Consider the following 26836-nt stretch of genomic DNA (forward strand, 5'->3'; position numbering starts at 1 on the left):
AAGCAAGTATTTTACCAATTACTTCGTAATACATAATTCCATAGCTTCTTGCCTCTTTCTAGGAGTATCTGTTTAGATCCCCGAGCTATTTTTGCTGGTTTTGGTCGAGTCCCATCAACCATTTTTGGTTATCCATACACATTAATATCACTTTCTTCTTTCTGCTGGTCGAAATTTTACTTTCTTTTGCTTTTAAACTCTGCTTGATATGGATCAAATGATTTTCACCCTTGTAGTGCTCAATAAGTGTGCTTGTATTATATGTTCTATTAAAATTGCATTTTCTACATAACATAATCATAAAATCCCCAAAAGATGGATAGAATGTGCAAGGTAATTAACCAGTTTGTTATATGAAAATTTTGTTCAACTGCAGTAAGCTGGTTCCTCATCTGTTCTGCATTAGTCATATGCTATGGTGTTGAGCCACATCCTATGACTATAGGAGCCTCATACATAAATTTCATTAACTGTGATGCTGCATGGGTGAACTTTGCATCCTGTAAATATGAGTTATCAAGTACAAAAATTGGGATCATCCACACAAGCTAGTCACTTTTAGATGTAGTAATTGTTTGTATTCCATGTTTTAAGGCTAGTAGATATGAATTTCATGGTTTTTTCAGTTAGAAAAAGGAGTGGATGGCCTATTTGAGAGTTTCAGCAGGCTGGATTCTCGCATCTCTGTTGTTGGTCAGACTGCAGCAAAGATTGGTGACCATTTACAGGTGAATTGGCACCTTATATGGATGAATGTTTCTTCAATTAAATGTTTCTTAGAAATCAGAAATCCCATTGAAAAACTGATTGAAGCTTATAAATATTTGGTATATTCTAGATATCCAGTTTCATGTACTAAATGATTTAAACCAATTTCGTAGAGTGCAGATTCACAAAGAGACACCGCTAATCAAACTATAGAACTCATCAGGGTAATTTCTCCTTCTACTCCTTGTTCTTTAATGGTGCAATTTCACATAGCATTTTTGAAATCATTCTATGAATCTTATGTTATGTTTGCATGTTTTTTAGTAACTTGAAAATAAGATTTTCCGCTATAGTTCATTTTGTTTATATAACATTGCAGTACCTAATGGAGTTCAACAGCAATCCGGGCGATCTAATGGAGCTCTCACCACTCTTCTCTGATGATAGCCGAGTTTCTGAGGCTGCAGCAATTGCACAAAAACTCCGTAAGCACTCTTTTCCAAACTACATCAAATGCATGGGCCTTTTTTTGTTGATTAGCAAATTAGTCATCAACATGCCTTTAGGAAAACATAGGGTAGTACACCTTACAATTTTAGGATCCTTTCAGATTAGAGCTCATATCCAAGGAGTTTCTATTCTGTTGAGATTCCCTTGGGATTCACATCCATTTGGGGCTGTGTTGAGATACGAAGCATGTTTGGTGGTGAAGAGCACATAATGAATGGTAAATACTTGAGGGGGGGCATTAGTATTGCAGAATTTAAAACTTTTAAATGCATGAAACCCCATAAAACATAAAGAGAGCAACCATCAAGGCACAGACACTAAATTTCTCATGGAAAATCCTTACGGGCAAAAAATTACGGCACACAATAACTTTCATTAACAAAATGGTTACCAACACATATTACATAAGTGAGCACCAACTCACTGAGAGCACCTACTCTCCTTGAAGCACCAACATTGATTGGCTGAGGCACCAACCTCAGTTTGATTACTAAATGCAAAATAATCATTGAAACTAAAATAACATTCTCAACATACACTTAACACTTCAATCCATTATACAAAATTGCATGATACCCATCAATCTGAATTACACTGCTGCAGCCATAAAGTAAACCCACACATTTATATAGTTCTGAAAGTCCATGCACAGCCAACAGCCAACAGCGATAAGGCAAATCCACACCATTATACTCTATTTACTCATGAGTTCAGCATCTTTACGCGCTACAAATGACCATGCTCAACTCCCATAAGTATCCTGACTTCCAATTAAAATAACATTGCATCGCCCTTCATGAAATATTTAGCATTGGGAAATAAATTAAAACCTAAATCATCAAATCGTATGCTTCAAATATCTTATCTTTTGAAAACAGTAGACCATTATATTCACCACCCAGCAGAAACATTTTCCCTTTGTTGAAGATGGCAGTTGCGATAGAGATCTTTATCTCTAGTTTTATAGAAATATGACCGTTATGGTCATCTTCAGCTGAAATAGTCATTTTTAATAATATTATATCAAGTGACATGAGTCATGAGTCATGGGTATGGAAATATGAAGAGTTGTGTATTTGGAAATTGAAGAGACCTTCAATTGGGCAATGAAGAATCTCTCTATTCTTTATATATATTGTATCAAGCAAAAGCATTGTACTCGGACATTTCATTATCAATAAAAGTGATATTTTTGTTGTGTGGCTGAGTTTTTCCCTTTAATTGGAAGGGTTTGTAAAGTTTCTTACCAGATTTTAATTCGATTGCAGACTGGTGCACGGTTTTGTTACAGGTATGAACACTAATGCCAATGGACTGATTCGCTTCCAGAATTTGTAGAAGTTAGTGCAGTGATAACAGAGATAAAATAATATTATTGAACTCAGAATTTCCTTCGATCCTTTGATGTGCTTGCATTAGTAGATTTCGGTGCCTTGTTTGGTTCGAGCAGATTGGTATATATATCAAGTGGAAAGGGTGTGGGGATGAATGTTCATGTCTCCTAATCGTCTTCATTCGGAGACATGACCATTCATCCACACACCTATTTGGAGATAACTAATCTTCACGTTTTGTTACGAACTTTAACCAAAGCAATCAATGTATTACCAATCATTAAGAAATGCGGCCCGATATAAAGGATAGATTGATAATGATCTAAATAACAAAGGAATCAAAAGTAGTTTCGGTCATGCCTTAATGATCTCATAAAATATGTCTTCGGTTTCAAACTATGAATGATCACATACAACACGTATGTATGCATATATGTATAATAGTATGTGCATCATACTGCTGTACATATATACATATGTATATGCTGATCACAGTAATGTCAGATCGAAGCTACATGCATTAACACTCCCTCTTAGCTAGGGAAGACAAAGTGCATATATATAAGTTTTCTTTATTTGAAAAGTAATATCCCCTAGATATATTTAAGAAAATCAAGTCTCATGATATTCTTTCTAGTTATGGTGTGCACACAAATATCAAGTCAGATGATATCCACCATAAAAGATTATGGTATATCCATAGATATTATGTCACATAATATCCACCATGAGTTTGAACATATTGATCTTCAACAATTATCAAGTCACATGATATCCGTCAACATGCTCTTTTAACTATTACGATTTTTCCATGAATATCAAGTTACATGATATTCATCATGATAGTAATCTAATAATTATAAAGTCGTCACCTTATATTATTAGAATCAACATTTCATTATAAAAGATTGTCACCTTTTAAATAATGAACATAGGGTAGGCCCATGAGTCATAGAGTCACACATATGACAAAAGAGTTTACACTTTAAACATCTTTATTAAAATAATACAAATTTACAAAGTTGAGACTCAATCTCATAAACTTACATTTCAACCAAGCCAAGTTTCTTTATGAAATGATCAACCTTCACTTTAGGAAGAGCCTCTTGGTGAGAATGTCAGTTGTTTGATCATCTGTATTAATTCTAACTGAATAGCTCTTCTTTACATCATGTCTCTTACGTATTGGTAAGGAATTTCTATATGCTTTGATCTATCATGAGATATTGGATTCATAGATAACTTGATACAACTTTGGTTATCACAGTGAATAGTGGTAGGTTTCATAGGCTCACAAAACAAGTTAGAAAGCGACTTTCGAAGTCACACTACTTCTCTAGCTCCCATTCCTGCTGCAATATACTTTGCCTTAGTAGAACTCCGAGCAACTGAAGCTTGGTTTCTGCAGATCCAAGAAATCATAGCTGATCCTAAGTTGAAACAACATCTTGATGTGCTTTTCCGGTTTTTTACACTTCCGGCCCAATCAAAATCAGTATATCCATGCAACTCCAAGCTAGTATTCTCATATTTAAGTTCATACCCAATAGTACCTTGGAAATACCTTAATATATGCTTCAAAGCAATAAGATGAATCTCACAAGGTTCGCACATGAACTGACTTAATGCATTCACAACATAGCATATATCAGGTTGAGTATTTACAAGATACATCAGGGACCCAATTATCTGTTTGTATAAAGTGGGATCAACTAGTCTGGATTCAACACTTGCTTCCTTTAGCTTGTGTAAGTTGGTTTCCACAAGTGTAGACATAGGTTGACAGCCCCACATTCCAAATCTATTCAAAATATCAACAATATACTTCCTTTGATTTAGAAAGATATTCCTAGACTTTTGACATACTTCCAAACCAAGAAAGTAATGAAGAATTCCTAAGTCCTTCATTTCAAATTCAAAAGCCAAATCTTTCTTACACTGATTAATGAGATGTTCTTCCCTTGTAATCAGAAGGTCATCAACATAAAGAATTAGAATTATCATATCACCTTTAGTTACCGTAAAGTAGAGATTTGGATCAGCTACATTCTTGGTGAATCCAAGACTTAAATGGTATTTGTCAATCCTTTCATACGAGGCTTGGGGAGCCTGTTTGAGTCCATATAGAGCCCTCTTCAATTTACATACATAAGAGGCAGCATCATGAGTCGCAAATCCTTCTGGTTGTTCCAAGTATGCTTCTTCCTCAATTTTTCCATTTAGAAAAGTAGTTTTTACATCCATTTGATGGATTTTCCACCCTTTGGTTGCTGCAATGGCTATTATAGCTCTAACTGAGGTATACCTGGCAACTGGTGCCAAAGCTTCTTCAAAATTGATTCCTTCCTTTTTAGAAAAACCTCTAGCAACAAAACGAGCTTTATGTTTTCCAATGCTGCCATTTGCAACATACTTAACTTTGAAGAGCCATTTTGAAGACAACAAATTTTCCCTTAGGTCTAGGAACTATATCCCAAACATCATTTTTTATTATCGATTGATACTCTTCCACCATCGCATCTTTCCAAGCTTGATGTTTAAGTACTTCTAAAGTACTTAAAGGTTCAGGGTTTGGACTCTCACACATGAAAGCATTGTATGTCAATTTTCTAGGTCTCTTGCTTTCTCGGAAAGTCCCTTAAGGTGCTGCAAATCCATCTCCTTCTTGTATAATTTTCCTTGCCCAAAGTGGCCTTTTAAAATGATCATGACTCTATTCTTGAGTCTCAGCAAGGATCTTGGTTTCATTTGAAATATCTTTAGGGTACTCCCTTTAAATCTCAGGAGCAAGAGCCTCTTCTAGGGATACATCAAGTATATCTAGCTCATTAGAAGTTTTGGCTCTTCTGAAGGCAATGTCTTCTTCAAAAATGAGATCTTTGTTTAGTTCTATTTGTTTCTGTCCAGGTATGTAGACTCTGTATCCTTTTACTGTTTCACTAAAACCAATAAGAACTCCTTTTCTTCTAGAAGGTTCTAACTTTGTCCTTTTCTCCTTAGGTACTCCACAGGACATCTAGATATCCTTAAGTGACTGATGTCAGGTTTCTTTCTTGAAAATGCTTCTTCAAGGGTCTTATTGTCCAAATATGAGTGAGGACATCTATTTTGAATAGACTGCTGTATTAGTTGCTTCAACCCAAAATGACATGCTCAAGTTTTGATAAAAAATCATAGCCCTAGTAGCTTCTACAATAGTTCTGTTTTTCCTTTCAGCAACTCTATTTTGTTGAGGATTTTAGGGGATTGTGAACTCCCTCTTAATCCCAACAAGTTTGTAGAACTCTTTAAATATTTCAAAAGTGTACTCTTTCCCATTATCTGTTCTCAAAACTTTAATTTTCTTTCCTGAGGAGTTTTCAATGATTATTTCAAATTCTTTAAACTTAAAAAGAATCTCTTCATATCCTTTGCACTTAAGGAAGTATATCCATGTCTTCCTTGAAAAGCAGATTTCAAGATAACAATTTAATAGCATCATAACGATTAACTAACATGTCATCTTCGTATGAAATTATAATGATTAACCATCTTACCATTTCAAACGATCATAACTAATTTTAATTGTCAACTGACTTCACTTGAATCCTCAACGGCTATGTGAACATTTTAAATTGAGTCAAAAATTGGGATGTAACATACCCTTCCCCTTGTGTTTCATCGTCCTCGATGAACTTTGACATTTTAACGAACACTATAAAGGACATTTAAAATTTGACTGAAAATTGGGATGTAACACTGTCCAAGAGAAGAAAAGATAGAAGAGGCAAGGGTTTCGCTTTGAAATTATGGAAAATTATAGTATCAGTTTGAAAGAATAATGGAAATTTACAATTGATCAATCCTTATAGAAGGAGATCGTAAAACCTAGAAGGAAAATTTTAAGAGGTAAATAACATTTAATAATTAATATTTAATTATTAAATGAAAATGCAAGTGCATAAAGTGAAATCTTAAGAAGGGAGTAAAGGTAATTTAATAAATATAATAAAATTAACCCTTTACTCTAACATAAGTATGAGGTAAAAGCTGCAAATTCAGATTGCTAGCAGTATGATTTTGTATTTGTAGTTGAAGAGGAGCACAAGTTAAATGGTTTTACTCAACATTAGCAAGACTGAAATCATGATATTGTCTTGAGATATTGGATCCCTCTGCAAAGAACCAGATCTTGATTCCAGTGCAATTTGGATTCGGATCCCTCCTAGATTCCTCTTGGATCATGACAGAATTCGTGGGAATCTAGATGTTTGGGCAAGGAAAAGGGGGCCCACTTTGACTTTTTTATATTTTTAAAAACTTTAAAGTGATCAACTTGCCACGGTTGCACAACTTGCTCAATGACTAAGAGATAAATGTTTCACATGAGATGGCGAGTGCTACAATTGTTAGTTCAAATGAAGTTAAAGAGGAACAAAACATTCACCTTGATTCTAATGAAGATGATGAAGAAAATGGAATTGGATGTTAAGTTTAGTGTTTTCATTTTTAGATATGAAACATTGGAATATGGCTTGTGATTTAAATTTTCAGCATGTAATGACATTTTGATTTTTTTGGCAAAGTATGAATATGATACAATGGTTAATTATATATTGACAATTATGTATTTATCATGTTAGGAAAATCACACTTCTAACTTCTTACTTTTACTATTATATGTTTGACCTTTGAACTTTGGAACTAATGATGATTGAGCATTGACATGTTACATTTATGGAATCTATGAATATACATGCATACATACATTTATATACATATGCATTTATTAAAAAAAGAAGTCTAGTTTATATACCCACGAAATTGGGGATTCTACCCAAATTTATTTGCCAAATGCCTCAACCTGAGTCAAAACAACAGATTTCTCATCATTTTGTCCCCCTTTTTGCTTGTGACAGGAGGTCTTCTTGCTATAGATCGGTTCTTGATATTTTTGGTGCCCATGTCCCCCTTATTCATTGTTTTTAGCATGTGATTTTGCAAACTTCTACCTTGAATCCTCAGCTGATTTTTAATGCGACTTTCTTTCACACTTTTTGCGAAGTTCCTATCTGTTAGCAACCATTTGTTTATGATCGTTATTTGACTTCATAAGGTCTTGATAGGACCATGTCACCAATTTATATGCAAACAGGAATCTATTTTTGCATTTCTTGAAGAAAAGCTACGATGATGTTGGGGAGAACGTATGCCTTCTGCAGCTTCTGCATTTTGCAGCAATTTTTTTCAATGAAGCTTATGCTTGTCTAGGGTTTTCTACGACTGCATTTTTCATATTTGCACCATTTTCACTATTTGGAAACCTTGTTTATTAGTTGACTAGGTTTCCTTTAAAACCCTCTATTTTTTCGGTCGTCTTTTTAACCTACATTTTTTTGTGGGGTTTTTGAGGAGATTTTTGGGTCTTCACTAATTTTTTATAGGTTTGTAAAAAAATGTGCACCTAAGAATTTGTGCCAATTGTACTTCATCTTTCTTGAAGTCTACACTTGAATATGCCTTTGTGCATTAGAATCTATGCCTCAAGTTTTGCACTCTATTTATCACCTTTCAATTTTTCTTGTTTTTTGCACCTCAAAAAAAGTGCAGATGGCGTCTTTGAACAATATAATGTTGGATGACGATCAACGATTCAATGACAAAAATTACAACACATGGAAGCAATAGATGGTGACTATCTTTGAGAATCATCATTTTGGGCACACAGTCTCTTCCTATTGGAGTTCAACAAGATCAAGATAAGTTTGATGAGCACAATCGAGAAGCGGTCATAATTATCAAGTTTTTTGTTATTGATGATCAACTACCACAAGTGTCGTCCGATGAGACAACTGCAAAGACTTGGACTATTTTGAAGGATATCCATGAGACATCAGATAACAATCGTGTATTCTTCTTGAAGAACCAACTATTTTCTATCATGATGGACGAGTCCATGTCCTTATAGGAGCATTTGGCATAGATTAAGGACATCAAAGATCAATTGAAACCATCGGTCGAAAAAGGGAGGAAGAGGCTATGGTAGTCATAACTTTGCAAAGTCTACCTAAATCCTATGAACATTTTATAGAAACACTCAACATGCTACAACTAATGTTAACTTTAAGATTTTTGACATATACACCAAAGTTCTGCAGGAGGATCATTGGAAACGATAGTTTGGTAGTAGTGCCATTTCATCCTCCTCAAAACAAATATTTTTTGCCAATTTCTTTTATAAGGATAAAGGTAAAGCTCAATCCTCAAGGTAGAAAAGTTCTAGTCAGTGTTAGGATAGCTCGAAGAAGAAACTTTAGTGTAACTACTAGCACACATTTCATTGCTTGACACATGACCGTTGGAGTTGGATTCCTTCTGAACATCAGAAGTAAGGAGGGTCTCATCCTAAGGTCAATGTTATAGAGCCTTCCAAGTAGAAAGGCATTTTATGCTTTCATGCTAAAGCAACCTGTAGAGTGTGCGACATGTTTTTCTTGGTATATAGACTCCAATACTTCTCGACACTTCACTCATTGGTGTAATTGGTTTATAGACTTCTCACTTTTATCAATTCTATCCTTTTTGGTGGAGAAGTGTATATAGTTTTCGACGAGGTCAAATTGCAGATACAATGTGGTGGGAGGATGAGATGGAAATACCTATACAAACTCTAAAACCTATACATGTTGCAGATTCTAAAACCATAGGTATAAGGCAAGGATACCTATACAAACTCTACTGAAACAATATAAGCCCTCATTTGTGAAACTTGTGACTCAAATGAGATTTGACATCGAAGATTAGGACATATACACTTTCATGCCCTAACCTCCATGGAAAAATTGGTAATAGGACTACAAATAAATCGAACTAATAGTGGGTGGGACATGCAAAGGGTGTGCCTTAAGGAAAAACACTAAGGGATTTAAAAAAAATAGTTTGAGCAGAACCAAAAATATATTAGAAATAGTCCACTTGACTTATGTAGACCCATGTTTGCCCCCTCTATGGGAGGATTCCTATATTATGTAATTTTTGTGTATAACCTCTAGAAACCTAGATCGATTTCCTTAAGTGTAAAAAGTCAGAAGAGATCCTTCAAAGGTTCAAAGAGGTCAAAGCCTTAACAAAAAACTCTTCTGGAAAGAAAATTAAAACACTGAGAACAAATAATGGGAAAAAATAAACCTCATAAATCTTTAAGGAATTTTGTGTTAATGGCAAATTAAGAGGGAGTTTAGTGTACTTTATAATCCTCAAGAAAATGGGGTTGCTGAAAGAAAGAATAGAACTATTGTAGAAGCTGCAAAATCAAAGATGTATGACCAAAATATAGATACTTCATTTTGGGCAGAAGCATCTAGAACAATTGTTATATCCAAAACAAATGTCCCCATTCACATCTTGATAACAAAACTCCTAAAGAGGTTTTAATTGGTATAAAACTTGACATAAGCTACCTAAGAATATTTGGTTGACTTATTTATATCCATGTGCTTGAAGAGAAGAGGTCAAAATTAGAACCTTCTAGAAGGAAGGAATTTTTGTAGGCTATAGTGAAACCTCAAAAGCCTACTTGATGTACATACCTGGACAAAGACAAATAGAATTGAGCAGAGATGTCATCTTTGAGGAAAACATTGCCTTCAAAAGGGAAAAGAGCTCTAATGGATTAGAAATTCAAGATTCACCTAAAGATATGGAGGTGGACCCTACTTTAGAGTTTTAGAGGGAGTATCCAAAAGAAACTTCAAATGAAAACCAAACTGAACCTGAGAATCAAAGGGAGTATTAAGAGGAAAATCAAAATATTAAGAATAAGAAAATACCACTTTGGGCTAGGAAAATGATTGAGGAAGTTGAAAACTTTGTAGCACCCAAAGGAAGTTTTAGAGAAAGCAAGAGGCCTAACAAATTCTGAAGTTATGTTGCCCCAATGAACATAGTCATTAACTCAAGAGCCTACTATTGTAACAGAAGCTCTCAGACATCAAGTATGGAAATGCTACGATAGAAGAGTATCAACCCATTTTGAAAAATGATGTATGGGACATAGTACCTAGACCTAAAGAGAATTTTGTTGTCTTTTCCAAATGGCTCTTCAAAATCAAACATGCTACAGATGGAAATACAAAAAAAAACAAAGCATGCTTTGTTGCCATAGGGCTTTCTAGGAAGTTATTGTTTATGAGGAGACATTTGCACTTGTTGCCCGATATAGTTTTGTTAGAGCAGTCATAGCCATTGCAGTAGCTAAAGGCTGGAAGATTCTCCAGAGGGATGTTAAAACTACATTCTTGAATGAGACTATCGAAGAACTCTATTTAGGAAAACCAAAAGGTTTTGCAATTCTTAATGCAGCTTCACATGTATGCAAATTGAAGAAAGCCCTATACGTACTTAAACAAGCTCCTTGAGCCTGGTATGAAAGAATCAACAACTATCTTATGGGACTAGGGTTTACAAACAATGATGTAGACCCAAATCTTTATTTTATAATTATTAAAGGTGATATGTTAATACTGATCCGATATGTTGATGACCTACTAATTAAAGGAGAAGATCACCTTATTGTCCAATATAAGGACTTGGCCTCAAAATTCAACTTGAAGGACTTAGGCATTTTACACTACTTCCTTGGTTTAGAAGTCTAGCAAAAACTTGATGGTATTCTTCTAAATCAAGGAAAATACACTATTGATATTCCAAGGAGATTTGACATGTCAAATTGTAGACCAATGTCTACACCCATGTAAACCAACTTACATAAGTTAAAAGAGGTAGCAACAGAATCTAGATTAGTAGATCCTACTCTTTATAGACTGATAATTGGATCGCTGATGTACTTGGTTAACATTCGATCATATATTTGCTATCCATTAAATGCTTTGAGCCAATTTATGTGCAGACCATGAGAGATAAACTTCGTTGCTACAAAACATATATTAAGTTATCATTGGATACGGTCTCAAATATGGTAAAGTTGATCTAGATCTACTTGGATACTTTGATTTAGATTGGGATGGAAGTGTGACTGATTGGAAAAGCACATTAGGATGTTGCTTTAGTTTGGGATCTGCCATGATTTCTTGGATAAGTAGGATATAGTCTTCTGTAGCACAAAGTTGGACAGAAACCAAATACATTACGACCTCTATGGGAACAAGAGAAGCAATATGGTTTTAGAAGTTGATTGTGGAACTATTTGGTGAGCCCCTGAAACCTACTATTATCCACTGGGATAATCAAAGTTATATTAAGCTCTTAGTGAATCCGGTGTTCCATGATCAATCAAAGCATATAGAGATTCCTTACCACCATGCGAGAGGTATGGTAGAAAGGAATGTGATCGAGTTGGAAAATATTAGTACAAGTGATCGAACAACAAACATTCTCACCAAGCCTCTCTCTAGAGTTAAAGTTGAACATTTTAGGAAGAAACTTGGTATGGTTGAAATGTAAGTTATTGAGACTAAGTCTCAAAATTGTTTATATATATATAAGATGGTTAATGTGTAAACTCTTTTTTGTTATATGTGTGACTCTATGACAGTATGGGCCCATTGTGTACATTTCTGAAAGGTGATGATCTTTCTGATAATATGCACTTGTATCCAACATTGTAAGGTGACGACTTTACAATGTTCACTATCATGATGAATATCATGTGACTTGATATTCGTAGACATGTCATGATAGTTAGTATCTCTTGGATATTTTGATAGATATCATGAGACTTGATATCAGTTCTAGATCATTATTTTCTTTATGAGAAAATCATGGTGGATATTACATGACTTAAAATCCGTGGATATGCCCTGACATGAGACTTGATGTTAGTGCACATACCATAACTTAGATATAAGAAGAATGTCATGTAAATTGATGTTCTTTATATGCTTTGATATCATGAGTTAGGTGATATCTCCATTGATTTATACCTAATTATCTTCCCTAGCTAAGAGGGACTGTTGATACATAGTAGTTTCGGTCAGATACAAGGATGATTGCTTGTGTTTGATTATATACATATGTGCATGTATGTATGTATGTCAGTTCACTATGTGAACTGACATACATATACACATGCACATATTGTGCTCAATAAGAATTATCATTTTATATACCTTGGAGACAAAACAATCAGTCTTGCATTCAATTGAAACTCTATATATCTGATTAAGTATACTGAAATCTGAATTAGCAGATTATAATATTATTCAGTTTCTGTTGGCATAGATCGAGCAATGATCTTATATCTATGCATAGAATTGATCAAGTAATGATTGAGTATTCTAATGTTCAAACATAATTTGGATCAAGCAAATGATCTATTCATTTATATGCGGATTGGTGATTTGCAAGATAAATATTGGTTAACTAACCCGATCAGGGTTATGTTAAAGGTTTAGTTTAATTGAAGAGCCATGTCATGAGCTGGCATGGTCCCACATTGTGGAGACATGTCCTCTCATGATATGTCTCTTGGAGACTATACTTATACCAATACCAAAAGACCAAGAGAGACATTGAAAATCAATAAATGTTCTCTCATTTGTAGTTCGGCACTTTCAGACTTGAAGATCAATAATATTCTCAGATCTAAATTCATATTCCATTGTTTTTAAAATACTGATTCCTTCAAGAACACAAGTCTGATCTTAACCTGCAAGAAATTAAAAGAAATTAGTTTACTACAATCTGCAAATTGCTAGACGTTTACCAGTCTGATCAGAAGCTTAATTACATTCACAGGTTTCAACATAAAAACTGATTTAAAAACTGAAGAAGCAAAAGTTAAAAACATTGAAACAACACAAACAATTACAAATGAAAATTAGAAAATAAAACTAAAAAGCCTACCTTGTGCTTAAACGATCTCGTTAAGGAAGTTGTAGAATCTTTCTTGTCTTCTTCTTGCTCCTCGGCACTTCTCTTTCACTTGCACTCACTCTTTTCACCTCTCCAATCCCTTCTTTCTCTTCTTCCACTCTCTATTTACTGTAGCAAACAATGATAAATGCAACTGTGAATAAAAGTGAAGCTTGTAGGGGCCTAGATGGGACCCACCTCCAATTATAGTTTGAATGGAACCCAAAATTCAATTGGAAAACATGATTTTTAAAATTTCAATGCATGTTTTATTTTTACTTGATGGGGGATGTGCAGACATCCTTGGATCAGTTGAAGGATGCTAGGACATCCCCACACCTTTTTGGTGATGCTGTGCCATCCTAGCAGCATAGTGGTGGAGGACGAAATGAGGTGAGGAGACACCTCGTTCTGGTCCTGCTGTCTTGGGAATGCAGGGGTCCAGGAGGGACACATCCCCATGGAATACTCTTTATTTTGAAACTATAAAAATACAAAAATATACTATAAGAATTTAAGCATATAAAAATAATAATAAAAAATATACTGTAAGAATCATGATATATTAAAATAATAATAATAAAATAATATAATAACAAGAAATTACCATAATATAATAACATATTTCATTAAATCAGATTTTTCCTTTTTTAAACCCAGTTTTTTTGGCCTTTTAGAGGTTAGCCCAATTTGTGTTTGGGTTTTCTCTTGTAGCCCTCTTTCTTGCCCTTCTTTGCTATTGTATCTGCTGTACATTCCTGTCCAGTTGATATATTTTCTTATTTTTTGTTATTTGTTGACGTCTCTATATTTTCTTTTTTTCAACACATTCAGAATTTAAATTTTGAAATCAGTAATATGAATTAGATAGACTGGGTCATACCGTTTACTTCAACTTTTAGCTTACTCAAGTGGCTTGACCAATGTTCTTGATTTTCTTTGTGTAGCTGCATTAAATTACTCATTGTTTTAAAATAATGGTATTTTGGGAGACCTGTTCAATATTAACCTATTTTGATTGGATATAATTTTCAAAAGTGCCCCAACTTGTGGCCTATTTGACCCATTGTTCTCTTAAGTTCCTATTGCTCTTTCCAGAGCAAAGTGGCTGAAAGAGGCCTGTACCAACAAGCTGACAATGTTTATGCTTCTAGAGGACATTGACTTTTGCTGTTTTGAGTTCTTATAAATTCTTAAACATCATCTCCTGTTTCTCTGACCACTTCGAAGTTGACTATTGCTGCTATTGTTAGTTTGTACATTAACTATATTCTGCAGCGTTGAACTTCTGTACCATTTGTTGAACTTTCCAAGCTTGGTTTTTGCTTTGAATGGAAGCAGTTTTCAATCACAGGTTTTTATTCAGGGTCATTTCAGTATTTGGGGATTCTGACATGCTAATATTGTCTCATTTTTGACATTCTCAATTCAATGATTTTCTGTTATAGTCACAAGGAAATCCATATTTACAGACTTCATGGAAAGCTGCTTGGTGCAATGGAATTTCAATCTGGTTTGTAGATGTACCCAGATAAAATATGTGATGAGGGTTGTTTATAAGGGGATCTGCACCAGGATAAGTGTTTTCTTATTCATGTGCAGTGTTGCAAGCATTTCAGGTAGAATGTTGTACAATTGTCATATCCCTATGGCATCTTTTTTAAGAAGGGATTTATTAATGCACTTAGGTTAACCAATCTTGTTTAGAATAGAAATATTCTTGTACCATAGATGCATTCCGAATTACAAGCTAGATCATTTTATCTATTTTTGATAGTTCAACTGTGAGAGACATTAGGTGTGAAGCATTTCGTTTATAATCTGTGGCACTTTATTGGTCAACTATACCAATTTGTGTGTCAATTATCAAGCTTCGCTATACTTGGTGAAGACGCTAGTTGTTTTGACAGGTGAATTGATGGATATCCCTTTTAATATTGCTTCCAGGCACTTTATTGGTTGGCTAGAATCAAGAATGAGCAGTTGTTATTTCATAAAATAGTTCTGTTGTCTTGTTAAGAAGGATAGATGGTCTTCCCAATAAAACTGCAATAATTTTATGACAAAATAAGTCAAATTTGCTTTTTTATTTGGTACTAAACAATATGCTTAGGTTTTCTGAGGACTGAATTTATCCAACATAAATGGGGTTATCTGGTGCGTTCATTGCTTCTTTGGACAGCCATACATCAGCAGAACATTTAGATCCATTCAAATCTGGACAATTGAACATTGTTTGGATCTGCATTGTACTTGGGTAGGTAAATCAATATTAATAGAATCACTTTCCACAAATCAATCTCCTACTTATCAATGTCAGCCTAGGCAGGAAGTAGAGATACACGAACCCTGTTGAATTTGAATATTTATGATGGTTTGAGTTTAACCTATGCTTCTGGGCCTATCATAACTAGAAATGAGTCTGGACCAGTTGTCAGGATAGGCAATTATTTCATTAATTTTTAATTTTTGTGCAGTGTCCTGTTAGTTCCAGGACCTTAACAAAGGCATCTATTTAAAGCACAGTTGTGGTACTCTTGAATAACATGCAGTTTGCAATCAATTGCAAGTAATGGTAGATTACTGCATTACCTCTGTCATTTCTAAGTTTTTTAATGATATTTTTGAAAGTGGTTATGAAATTTTGTTATCTGAATTTTGTTAATTGCATTACCTGTCCCATCTCCAGATCAAATTGACACAGGCAGATATTTTATTTTTGTTTAGAGTTGGTATTGTAAATTCTTGAGAACCTATTTATTTTAAAGTTAGATTTAACACTAATAGTGGACTAAGGCAAAGGACCAGGGTGCTGCTCATGTAACAGTAGGCTTTGCTTGAGGAGGGCACAGCATAAAATTTATTGTTTTCCCTTTTTATTTATCATGTTTATATTATGGTAGCTAGACAAAAACTCACAAAATTAGTTTTCCTCTCTAGCTTTTGTGACTTTGACACATACTTTAGTTTCTTAAGCCTTTCTAAAGCTTTTTAGAAAACATTTAACTACTGGTAGTAAAGTTCCTATTGCACATTTGCCATGCTATGTCAATGCCATGTAAATGGAATGCTACCATGGTTTAGCAATATCTAACAATCCAATTACTTCATCCATCTTGCTGATGGGTCAAGGAATGCGACCTGCAATGTTGTTGCTGTCCTAAAAATCTGTATTTATTTTTCAAAGCCTTCATATATTCAGCAGATTTGACATTGGATGCTTAGGGAATATTTGTGGTAAATTATGGTGAATAAACAAGTCACCTAATTAAGCTATTGAAACATAAATCCATGGTAGTTTCATATCTAATCCTTTTTTAAATATCTTTCTACATTTCATTGATCTAGTGATTTTTAATGCGCCCCCTTTGTTCTATAAGTTTTATTATATTTTCTGTGTGGAGGGAAGTGTGCCATTTTTTGTCTTCCACAGAAGGATATATTCTTCACTTTTTGTTCATGGACATATGTGCCAATTTGTGGATTCTTGTTGCAGGCTCCTTTTCCGAAGAAGATGTAGGAAGACAAGGAATGGCTGTTGCATCTATCAGGGGTACTGCAAATGCTAGCAGGGGCTTAGAAGTTGCTGTTGCAAATCTTCAGGATTATTGTAATGGTTAGTATGTCTCTTTGCATTTTCTTGAATTGTTCCAAGGATTATTTATTTGGAGAAAAAACTCATATAATATATTTGAACTTCTGCAATTTAATTTTGGAAATGTTGCTGCCAGAATTAGAGAACCGTCTGTTGGCTCGGTTTGATGCTGCTTCCCAACGGAGAGAATTGTCAACCATGGCAGAGTGTGCTAAGATATTATCCCAGGTCATTGGTGATGTTTATAAACTTTCTGATGCTTGAGCCTAAAATTTGTATTGACTTCTAATATCGACATTTTTCTAATTAGACGTGAATAATCAAATATGAAATATCAATTAGTTGTATAGAGGCTATATGTTATACTTCTTTTTGTTGTCTTTTTTGATGAGAGGTCAATTTCAAACATACTCCCCAAAGGTAAATAAATATGCATCTCTAGTACATAAGAATCATTAATAGAGTTTGACAACGTAAAAATTACTTCGACTTCTTTTTTAAAAGCACAAATTTATCCAAGATTCAGCTACAATTCTTATGCTACCTGAAGTTTTCGGGATTGGGGGATGAGGAAACAGGTTTTCATGATGTTTTTTTTGCTGGAGCAGAGGACCGAAATATATATACATCGAATCATCATAGACCATGGCATCAAATGAATCAAATTGATCAGCATCGAATAGGAATGTAGGATGACATCAAATGAGAATTCAAATTTCAATCTGATACTTTAATCGATATAATTCATTGAAACAATGAAATGTAATATAGATTCACATTATATATCAATTAAAAGTTAAAGACTTAAAAGTATCATATCATATATCAAGATTCAATTATCTCTGTTAATGCATCATATAATTTCAGAAGACTCAAAGTCTGAAACTTCAAAGACAATGTATTATATAATGTCATAGCTGTTTTCTTCTCTTCTCACACAACTTTGAGCTCTGCAGACAGGCTCTATTATTTCTCTGTCATTCACCATTTTTTCTGTGCAAGGCAGAAGGAAATATAGTATATACCACATAGTATAGTTTATAAACTGTGTATGAATCGTGCGAACACATGAAACATGCGATTTCATAAGATTATAATTTATAAGTATGACTTTATAACATATTAAATTTTAATATTCTAATAGTCTTTACTGTTGGCTTATGTGTGGGGCCCAAGCCATTCTGGGGATGGTCAACGTAGATCGAGAGCGTGTTGACTGTGTTTGGCGTTTCGAAAAAGGGATGGCTTGGAAACGTTTCCTGTCACCCCCCAATCCACATGTTTTCGTTTTTGAATCTTGGTCATTAGGGGTAGAAATGCATTTCCTGGTAACACTGGTTATGAATGTATTAGACTTTAAGGAAGTGTTTTTGATGAGATTTGAATGCAAATAGAGTAAAAATTCATTTCATCATGCAGTACAATACAATATCTAGCTAATAACAATAATGCATTTATAACAGTCTTCGAGAAGCTTCATCATAAATTGTATATCTAGGCAAGATTAAAATTTCAAGATTCTACCTCATTATAGTAAGAATTGGTAAGTGTCAAGTACCTGCACTTAGCTATGTCTCCTCGCTCAACCTAGAAGGCTATGCTACACCCTACTATCTAATGTTGCCTTTTTGAAATAGGATTTAATAATAATAGAAATAACAATTAAAATAGAAAAATAACTAAATGATAAACTAAGATATAAATTAATTAAGTTTAATGAAAGGTCAAGAGATAATGAAGAGTTGCGACTCCCTCAACATAAGATATAAAAGAAAGGAGAGTTCATTTGAAAGAGGATATGGAGGAAGGAGGAAAGTGGGGAGCATAGAAATTAAAGGAGTATCTGAGGGAGCCCTTATTTTTGCAGATTATGGCCTCCATTCAAGCATCCTAAATTCTATCTAATCCTTTATTATATGACTAGCATTATATCTCTATCTTGCATATTTGTATTAGGACATGGATTTAATGATCTTTGCTAATAACTGATCCAGATAAGTATTCTTATAAACATCAAGGTCACAGTTTTACAGCAGAATCAATCTTAATTTTCACATGAATCATTATTCTCATTGGATAGTTCTATAATGTTGCCATGTCTTTTAATTTTAACATTTAAGTGGTTCAACTTGCTCTGTTTTAACTTATTCATGTCTAATTTTCTGATCAATTGCATAAGTCCAGTGTGTAGATACTTGGAAAGCTTGGAAATAGAAGGCAACACAATCAAAGTCACAGGGGGAAAACTTCATGGGAAACAAGAGAAGGAGATGTTCTTGGATGCAGTCTATTTGTTCATTGGTCAAAGGAAAATTTACCATATTCCATGGAGCTGCTTAAGTTCTTAACAGATTTATGGATAGTGAGGTCCGGACTGAAGTACTTATTGAAAACATTAATCCATCTTAAGAGGCTGATAATATTTTGGATGCCAATCATGGAGCTTAGTCTTGAGCCTAGGTCCTTGGTCGAGGAGATACAACTAGAGCACATGAATGTTTCCAATATATCAATTTGTGGAAATTGTTGTCCTTTCCTTAAGACTTTTGTTCTTTGAAACAATATGTATTAAAGTAGTTGGAAACCCTGCCGGTGACATTAAAGACCATAAACGTTGAAAGCTGTGGTGTCCTCAATGACATAAGAGGTATCAATGGCCTGAGGAAGCTTTAGGATCTATAAATATATGGATCTGGAGAGTTAGAGTGCCTTCCATGTTTTGCATAGTTAGTGTCTCTACAAACCTTTGTACTCATAGGTAGCACGACAGGCAGGAAGGTGAAGAAAGTAGAAGGATTTGAAAATACTAATATCACTGGAGGCACTCCGTATATATGACAGTCCAGAATTATGCGACTTTCCGAGTCTTAGAGTTAATTTCGCTTAAGGAATTTGATTTGCATATGTTCCGCAAATCGGAGAAGCCAAAAGGTTTAGAAGATATACAATCATTTGAAACGATGCCCAGCTTGGTCTCCCAATTTGAGAACAATCATCTATAGATGCACTGTATTTGCTGTAGGTCTAAGAAGATATTCGATGAGAATAAAGACTAGCCTCTGCGGATATGAAAACTCCAAATCACTAATGTCTTCATGGTTTATAGAGTAAAGAATTGAAGCATAACCGCAGATTATCTTCTACCTTAATAGTAAATTTGACATAGGATTAGTTATTTTGTTAAAGGACACGATTGGTTGTGTTGCAACCTTTCATATTGTTATGAATAATAGTATAAAAAATAAACAAGGGACATGCGATATTAAGATAAAGTATTATTATTACATTCTCCTTTTGTAACTGGAACTGTGGTAGAAAGTTAATGTTCTGCGGTAGATCAAATATAATTATCTCTTGAATAGAAGAGTATTGTGTCATTGTTCATTGGAGGCAAGGAGATTATTTGCTGGCAGAAATGATCCTTTGTAGTCATCACAAGCAACTGGTCAGTTGTTTACTTTTTAATTTGCACAGTAAGATTATTTCTCAGCACTCATTGTTTGACAACTAAGGATCTTGAGAGAGATATAATTTTTTATCACCCTTATCTGATTGGTCTTCCTTTCAAAGAAGTTAAAATCCATTTAGACTATTACTGAGTTGCATATGTGAATTAATCCTTTGCATTTAAGTTCCAGAGCAATTGATGATATAGAAATTAATATATTGTCCTACAAAGTTGTATCTAAAATTCTACACTATAATAGCTCTGTGGCCCAAATTAACAAGGCACTGAATTCTAAAGTCATTAAGAGTTTGTTATATAATTTGCAGTTGAAACTATTAACATATATCTGTACTTCTTTATTATAAATTTCGTTCTCTCATAAAGTACACATAAGCATTTTAATTTCGAATGTTGATTTTTAAAGCAATTTTATCAAAAACTTCTATATCTTGAAGTTATCATTCAAAGATTTTTGAAGCAAATAATATTCAGTGTTTTTCACATATTTATTTAAAGAAGTGCATTGAAAAGGCTTTCTAATTTCTTGTTATTTGGGGAGAACCCTATTGCGTCCAAGGATAAACAAATCTGCTAAAATTCCTAAGGCTTAAGAGATTGGTTAAGGAGTAGGCATACCCGCCTTGGCCTTGCAGAGTTGAAGCACAGAGGATTTTGATCAAGTTGATCAATCTTGTCAAGTTGGTCATAACTAGTTGGAATCTCAGCATTAAGTTGGCAAGGCTTATAGGATCTCAATCTATGGTTTTGGGAACCAACAAGATAATGGAAGAAGGAAGGAATGGGAAGAAAATATAAAGGTTACTCTTTCAAATAATTGTAGTTATGAAAGGTTATGATTCTCTTCAAGCGTAGGAATGATAATGGTTTTGACTCTTCCAAAGGGTGGTAACTATGAAAGGTTGTGACTCTCTCAAAGGGTAGAAAGGATGAGGGATTATGACTCTTTCGAAGGGTGTATTAGAATTATATTAGTATATTTCATATTCAGTGGTCACTAAGGGACTGTTTGGTTGCTGGAGTAAAAAACGTTGGAATTGTCAAATTCTGGAAGTTTCAAATCTGGAAAACAGTTTTGGGAATACGGTTGGGACCGTTTGGTTCACCTAGAATTCACAATGATATACATTTCTGCTTTTGGTTCCATATTTCTGGAATTGGAATATTAATATTTTTTTTTAGCATGGATGAAATGTAATTTTTGTTACGTGATCTAAATATGTTATTTTTTACGTGATTTAAATCTGATTTTTTAATGTCATTTAACTGTATTTTTAATTGGATTTACTTACATGATTAAAATGTGATTTTTTATGTGGTTTAAATGTCTTTTTTAAAGGTGATTTTTTAATACAATTTAACTGCTATTCTGGTTCTGTGATTTAAATATAATTTATTAATGTGATTAAAATGTGGTTTATGTTACAAGATTTAAATGTGATTTATTTATTGTGATTAATATTGTGCTAGAAAAGAAAATTAACAATTCCACAAAAAATACTACATTAATTTGCAAATAGTCATGACATGACGATAAATTAGTCAAATGTATGTATACAAATTATAAACAAATTAAATATATGGTTAACTCAGAAGATCAACCAATTTTGCTAGGAGAGTTCCCTCTATTTTAGGCACATTTACGCATGTGGTCCCAACATACAAGTCCGATAATAAAACAAACAAGGCAGCATAAAAATATAATTTCAGCTTTGGCCATTAAAGCGATCTCAACAGCCACCTCATAAGCCTTACACAATTTGCAATCATTTCCTTTATCATGTATAGATGTAGACGGGGCATCATCAACCCACCTAAAATATCCACAACCATTGTTCCACTACAATACCAAATCTACATTAGTTTGTAGTATAGAGATTACCGGTCATTAATTTGAAACATACAATATATAAGCATTAAAAACCTTTTTCCCGTTTGGGTAACACAAAAGTTGGCGCCCAAGATTACTCGTCGTGTGCGAGATTTTCAATAGGCATGCCCCAGCACCACATTGACACCCCTCTCAAAGCCATCAATCCTATATCAATAAATAATGCACCGTGAAAAGTACATTTGTAACAATAGTGTGAAGCAAGCAACAATAAATAAATAAGGTAGTAATGAATTTCATGATAGTTATGATGTAATAGATTGCCAACACAAAACAGTGGACAGTTTCAGTTGAGGCATCAGTATGAAACCCACTATTCTTTTTGTAATTGACAAATATGATATCTCAAAAGTAAATTCAAAAGCAACATTAAACAAATCACAAATATAATAAACTGTGCTAGAACACTTTAACAGTTGAGAAGAAAATCCAATATATGATAGCCTATCTACCAAAACTTTAATTAATACAAAACCCATATATGAACCAGGCATACCACAGACGTGGGCTACAATACGTATTCAACAGTTAGACTTGAATAATAGATAACAATCATAAACAGTATTCCACATTACAACTCATATCCTATGAAAACAGGATATGTAAAAGGTTCAAAGACATGGAAATCAATGCACCCTGAGCCCATAAGGTTACCTAGTGACAAAAGTAAAGTTGTAGATATGAGTTTCAATCATTCCTTTTGCTACCATTCTGACTGTACACAAGCAAGCAAATCGTGCCTTGCATAAATGCAACTTTCACAACCCACTACAAACTGTATTGTTGCACTGCCAAACTAAAGCTTAAAGAACTACAAAATACTCCCGACTCTAATGTGATCATGTACAGAAAAATAACAATAAAGTGAAAAGGAATAATGGGGGCTGGTTAGTCCTTGAGATGCCTTGAATGCTGATAAATTAAATGGACAAAACAGGTTGTCTTTTGGCATGCAATAAATTTATGTATGCTGCTTCTTTTGTTTTTGCTTGCATGACTTGTAGCTTATTTGACTGTTTATGTTCTCTCTGTTATAACTCCTTTCTGATTACTCTGATTGTGTAAAGTTTCTGTAAATTCTGTACTAAATCTCAGACTTCTATGATATCCTTCAATTGCTGAAAATAATCTTTGTAATGTTCTGAAGTTAGGAGGAGTTATCACCTTTAACTCTGATCTGAATTTTATTTATATCTGCAATATATTCATTTAGGTATTATTGCTTGAGGGAGCAGACTTGTGTTTACTGTGTCTCCTCAAACTACAATAAAACCTACCCTTTATATCAAGACCAAAGGGCATGTCTCTTAAAGGGACATGACCCTCTCTAGGTCAGCCCAAACACTACTTGAAGAAATCGGCATCTAAAGGAAATTATCAAATGTTTAACTAACATAACAAATTGTTATAGTTAGTACAAGATATAATTTATGCCAAGAATTGCCGCCCATCTTATTGCCAAGTCTAGTGTATATATAGGCTATCATATGATATAATGGGAGAAGACTAAAGTGTGGTCTGCACTTTTCAGACCAGTAAGATTATCAGGTTAATATTTAACAGATTGTACTGTCTTCTATGTTTGTTACATTGCTTCCCGCATTTATGATTTTTAGCTGCACTTCTGCTTCTTTTCTAGCACTTCTTGCTGATACATGATAAAGTGTTGTTTGTTCAAGTTTCAGTTAATGGAATTGTCTCTTGAAAAGTAAATGAATGGTAAGGCTAATACTAAACATTGTTTTGAACCATTGATAAGCTTAAAATTTCTGAAATGGATTTTTGAGAAATTGATATTCATGGACTGCCAGAGCAAGTAAATAACTAACTCATGGGCATTCATTATTTTTTTGTTTAGGAGACCTGAAAGGGGCAATGAATTTGATCATATCTATGATATGTGCTCATAGTCAAATTATTAGTTCTCAAAGATAGACTTCATTTGGAAATAATATAAATTAATGGGTTGTATCTGTCCAACAGTCAACTGCTATTTTAATAAAACTATTGAATTGCTCTTATCAGATTAACAAATTTTAAACAACATTGATGTGGAAACAAATCAACAAATCTGTCCAATAGTAGTGTGGAAACAAATCTGTAACAGTAGGATTTAACAATAAAGAGTAGGATTTGTCCAGATTAACAACTAAAAGATCACAGGTTAGAATGTTTATAAAAGCTATATAAACAGTTAGCAGACTTTCATATAAACATTTAAGACTAGTACTCTCCTAAGAATGTTATATAAATGCTACTAAAGGCCTTGAAACTTTATTTGAATGTAGTCTACTCTCTCCTCTTCAGTCATTGTCAAGAACCGTTTGGCTCTTTCAGGTTCAACCAAAAAAGTGTCATATGCCACAACCATAGTACTTCGACTAATTTGAGGGATGGCTTTTAGTGCATTCATACACATCTTGTAAAATTTTTTCTAAATGAGATTGATCCAATTTGATAATTTGAGGCTTATTGATGTCCTTATTTAGCTTATCGATGGATTGACACATCCTATCCATGGAACTAGCCATGCTTGCCTTCTTCCTCTTTGGCCTCCTTGATGATGATGTTGAACAAACTTGTTTGCCATTTTGCGCACTAGAATGATTGGATATAGGTGTATTCATATCTTCATCATCCAAATTAGTAGCAGCCTCAAGAGGTGTAACAACGTTCTCATCATCATCATCATCAAGATTGAGGGCCTCATCCATAAGGTGTCCTTTTTCTGTCTCTTGAGCTGTTGCAGCTATGACACCCTCAGTCATGTAACTCGTCACAATTAAGGCTAAGTCATCGTAGTATTGAATTGGCTACCTTTTAAACATTTTGGCATTTTTGAATTCTTTTTTCTGCATGTTGGCATAAAGATTGAATTACTTATTTGACTATCATTGCTAACTTAATAAGATAGATTTAAATAAAAATGAAAGATTTCAAAGGGCATGTTACATTCAAAAGCCCTTCCAAACCCTCTCTCAGTATCCATAGATTTTGCAGTCTCTTTCCACTCAACCATTAGTATTTTTCAACTCTTTCATTATTCTATATCCTTGCTTCCATGTTTTGAGTTTGTTCTTGAAATTATCTATTGACAAGTTCAAGTTCAGCTCCGAATTCAACCTCTTTTCAATGTCTGTTCAAGCTTCTTTTCTAAACCTCCCCCACCTTTCCTTCCAAGTTGGACTTGTTTGCAGAGTAAGTCTAGAAACTTGCATTCCATTTCTTGTGTCCATACAATCTTCTTTGAAGAAGCAGCTATTTGGGTCACTTGAACATCATCGTCCGTGCTCATCAGGAGTGTTGTGTATGACATTAGCAGTCACAAAGTAACAATAAAGCCGAGTTGGTACTCCTTGTAAAGTTTCTGCAAATTCTGTTATAAATAAGACTGAGATAATACCTTTCTATATTGCTGAAGATGGTCTTGAATGTACAGACCTGTATATGGAGTGTAACTAATAATATAATAATTATTCTGAAATATTCTTATCCCTGAAATAAATTGTACAAGGCAGTAATGTAGAGGAGCATACTTAAATGTATCTTGTGTGTCCTCTATCCTCATTCTTACCTCATTTTTATATTACACTCGAGAGGCGTGTCCTTAGAAAGGACATGACTCCTTCCAAGTCGGCCCAATATAAAGCAGGGATTATCTAGCCAAGATCGATGTCTTCAAGGAAATATAATTAGTTAGTAAAGATACTAACTAAAACTATGCAAAAGAACATTATAATATCTTCCCAAGATAGACACTGTCTGATTAGGTTAGATTATATAAGAGGCCAATCCTTTCATCAGGAACTTCATGCTATATTAGATCTTGAGCGATCTACAATCAGAGCAATATTATTGTCAAAGTTATAGAATTAACACTCCCTCTTAACTTGATAATCATACTAAGAGATAACATATCTAGCACCATCAATTAAGATGAATAAGCATAGATTGATACTCTATATCTATTTGAACCTTCTAAGCATGTGGTATTATTGAATGCATGATACTATGTCATATTACTATACCTGTGACATGACTTATCACTTAAACTTGTGATAATAGTATTGCATGGAATGCAATATACAAAATAAAATCCTGAGAATGATTAAATTCTTCATTTATTCAACTTGTGACTCATAGGTACTGGCAGGCCTATATCACAATATGATCCTGAGTTAAGATCTACCAGTACATAGGATAAAATCCGAAGAATGATTAAATTCTTCCTTTATCTAAGTTGTGACTCATAGGCATAGAAATGTCTACATCATAATGTGATCTTGAACTCATCTAGATTTGACAGTAGTTCTCTTCTATTTAGTACATTATCTAAGAGATTGTCATCTCTCATAATGTCTTTTATACAAGTGTTCATTATCTCAGAGATCGTCACCTCTTAGATAATGAATACAACTGGTGAAGCCCATAATAGTCAATAGCCTGACAATAATAATTTTAAAACAAAATAATTTTATTAA

At 33.9% G+C, this 26836-nt stretch overlaps 1 protein-coding gene across 4 annotated transcripts in view; it reads left to right on the plus strand.

The window, feature by feature from the left end:
• The window catches only part of SEC10 (exocyst complex component sec10), a 217409-nt gene that overhangs the window by 29750 nt on the left and 160823 nt on the right, over positions 1-26836 (plus strand). For all 4 annotated transcript variants that reach the window (XM_089800055.1, XM_089800058.1, XM_089800056.1 and 1 more), the window contains 5 exons: positions 627-728; positions 882-932; positions 1088-1193; positions 16900-17019; positions 17135-17226. In XM_089800055.1, the coding sequence (XP_089656181.1) occupies positions 627-728; positions 882-932; positions 1088-1193; positions 16900-17019; positions 17135-17226 (471 nt within the window). The remainder of the gene's footprint in view (positions 1-626; positions 729-881; positions 933-1087; positions 1194-16899; positions 17020-17134; positions 17227-26836) is intronic.

This window comes from Cupressus sempervirens, chromosome 9 (genome assembly GCF_028749045.1).
Source record: "Cupressus sempervirens isolate cs-2001-9-10 chromosome 9, ASM2874904v1, whole genome shotgun sequence".
Classification (NCBI taxonomy): Eukaryota; Viridiplantae; Streptophyta; class Pinopsida; order Cupressales; family Cupressaceae; genus Cupressus; species Cupressus sempervirens.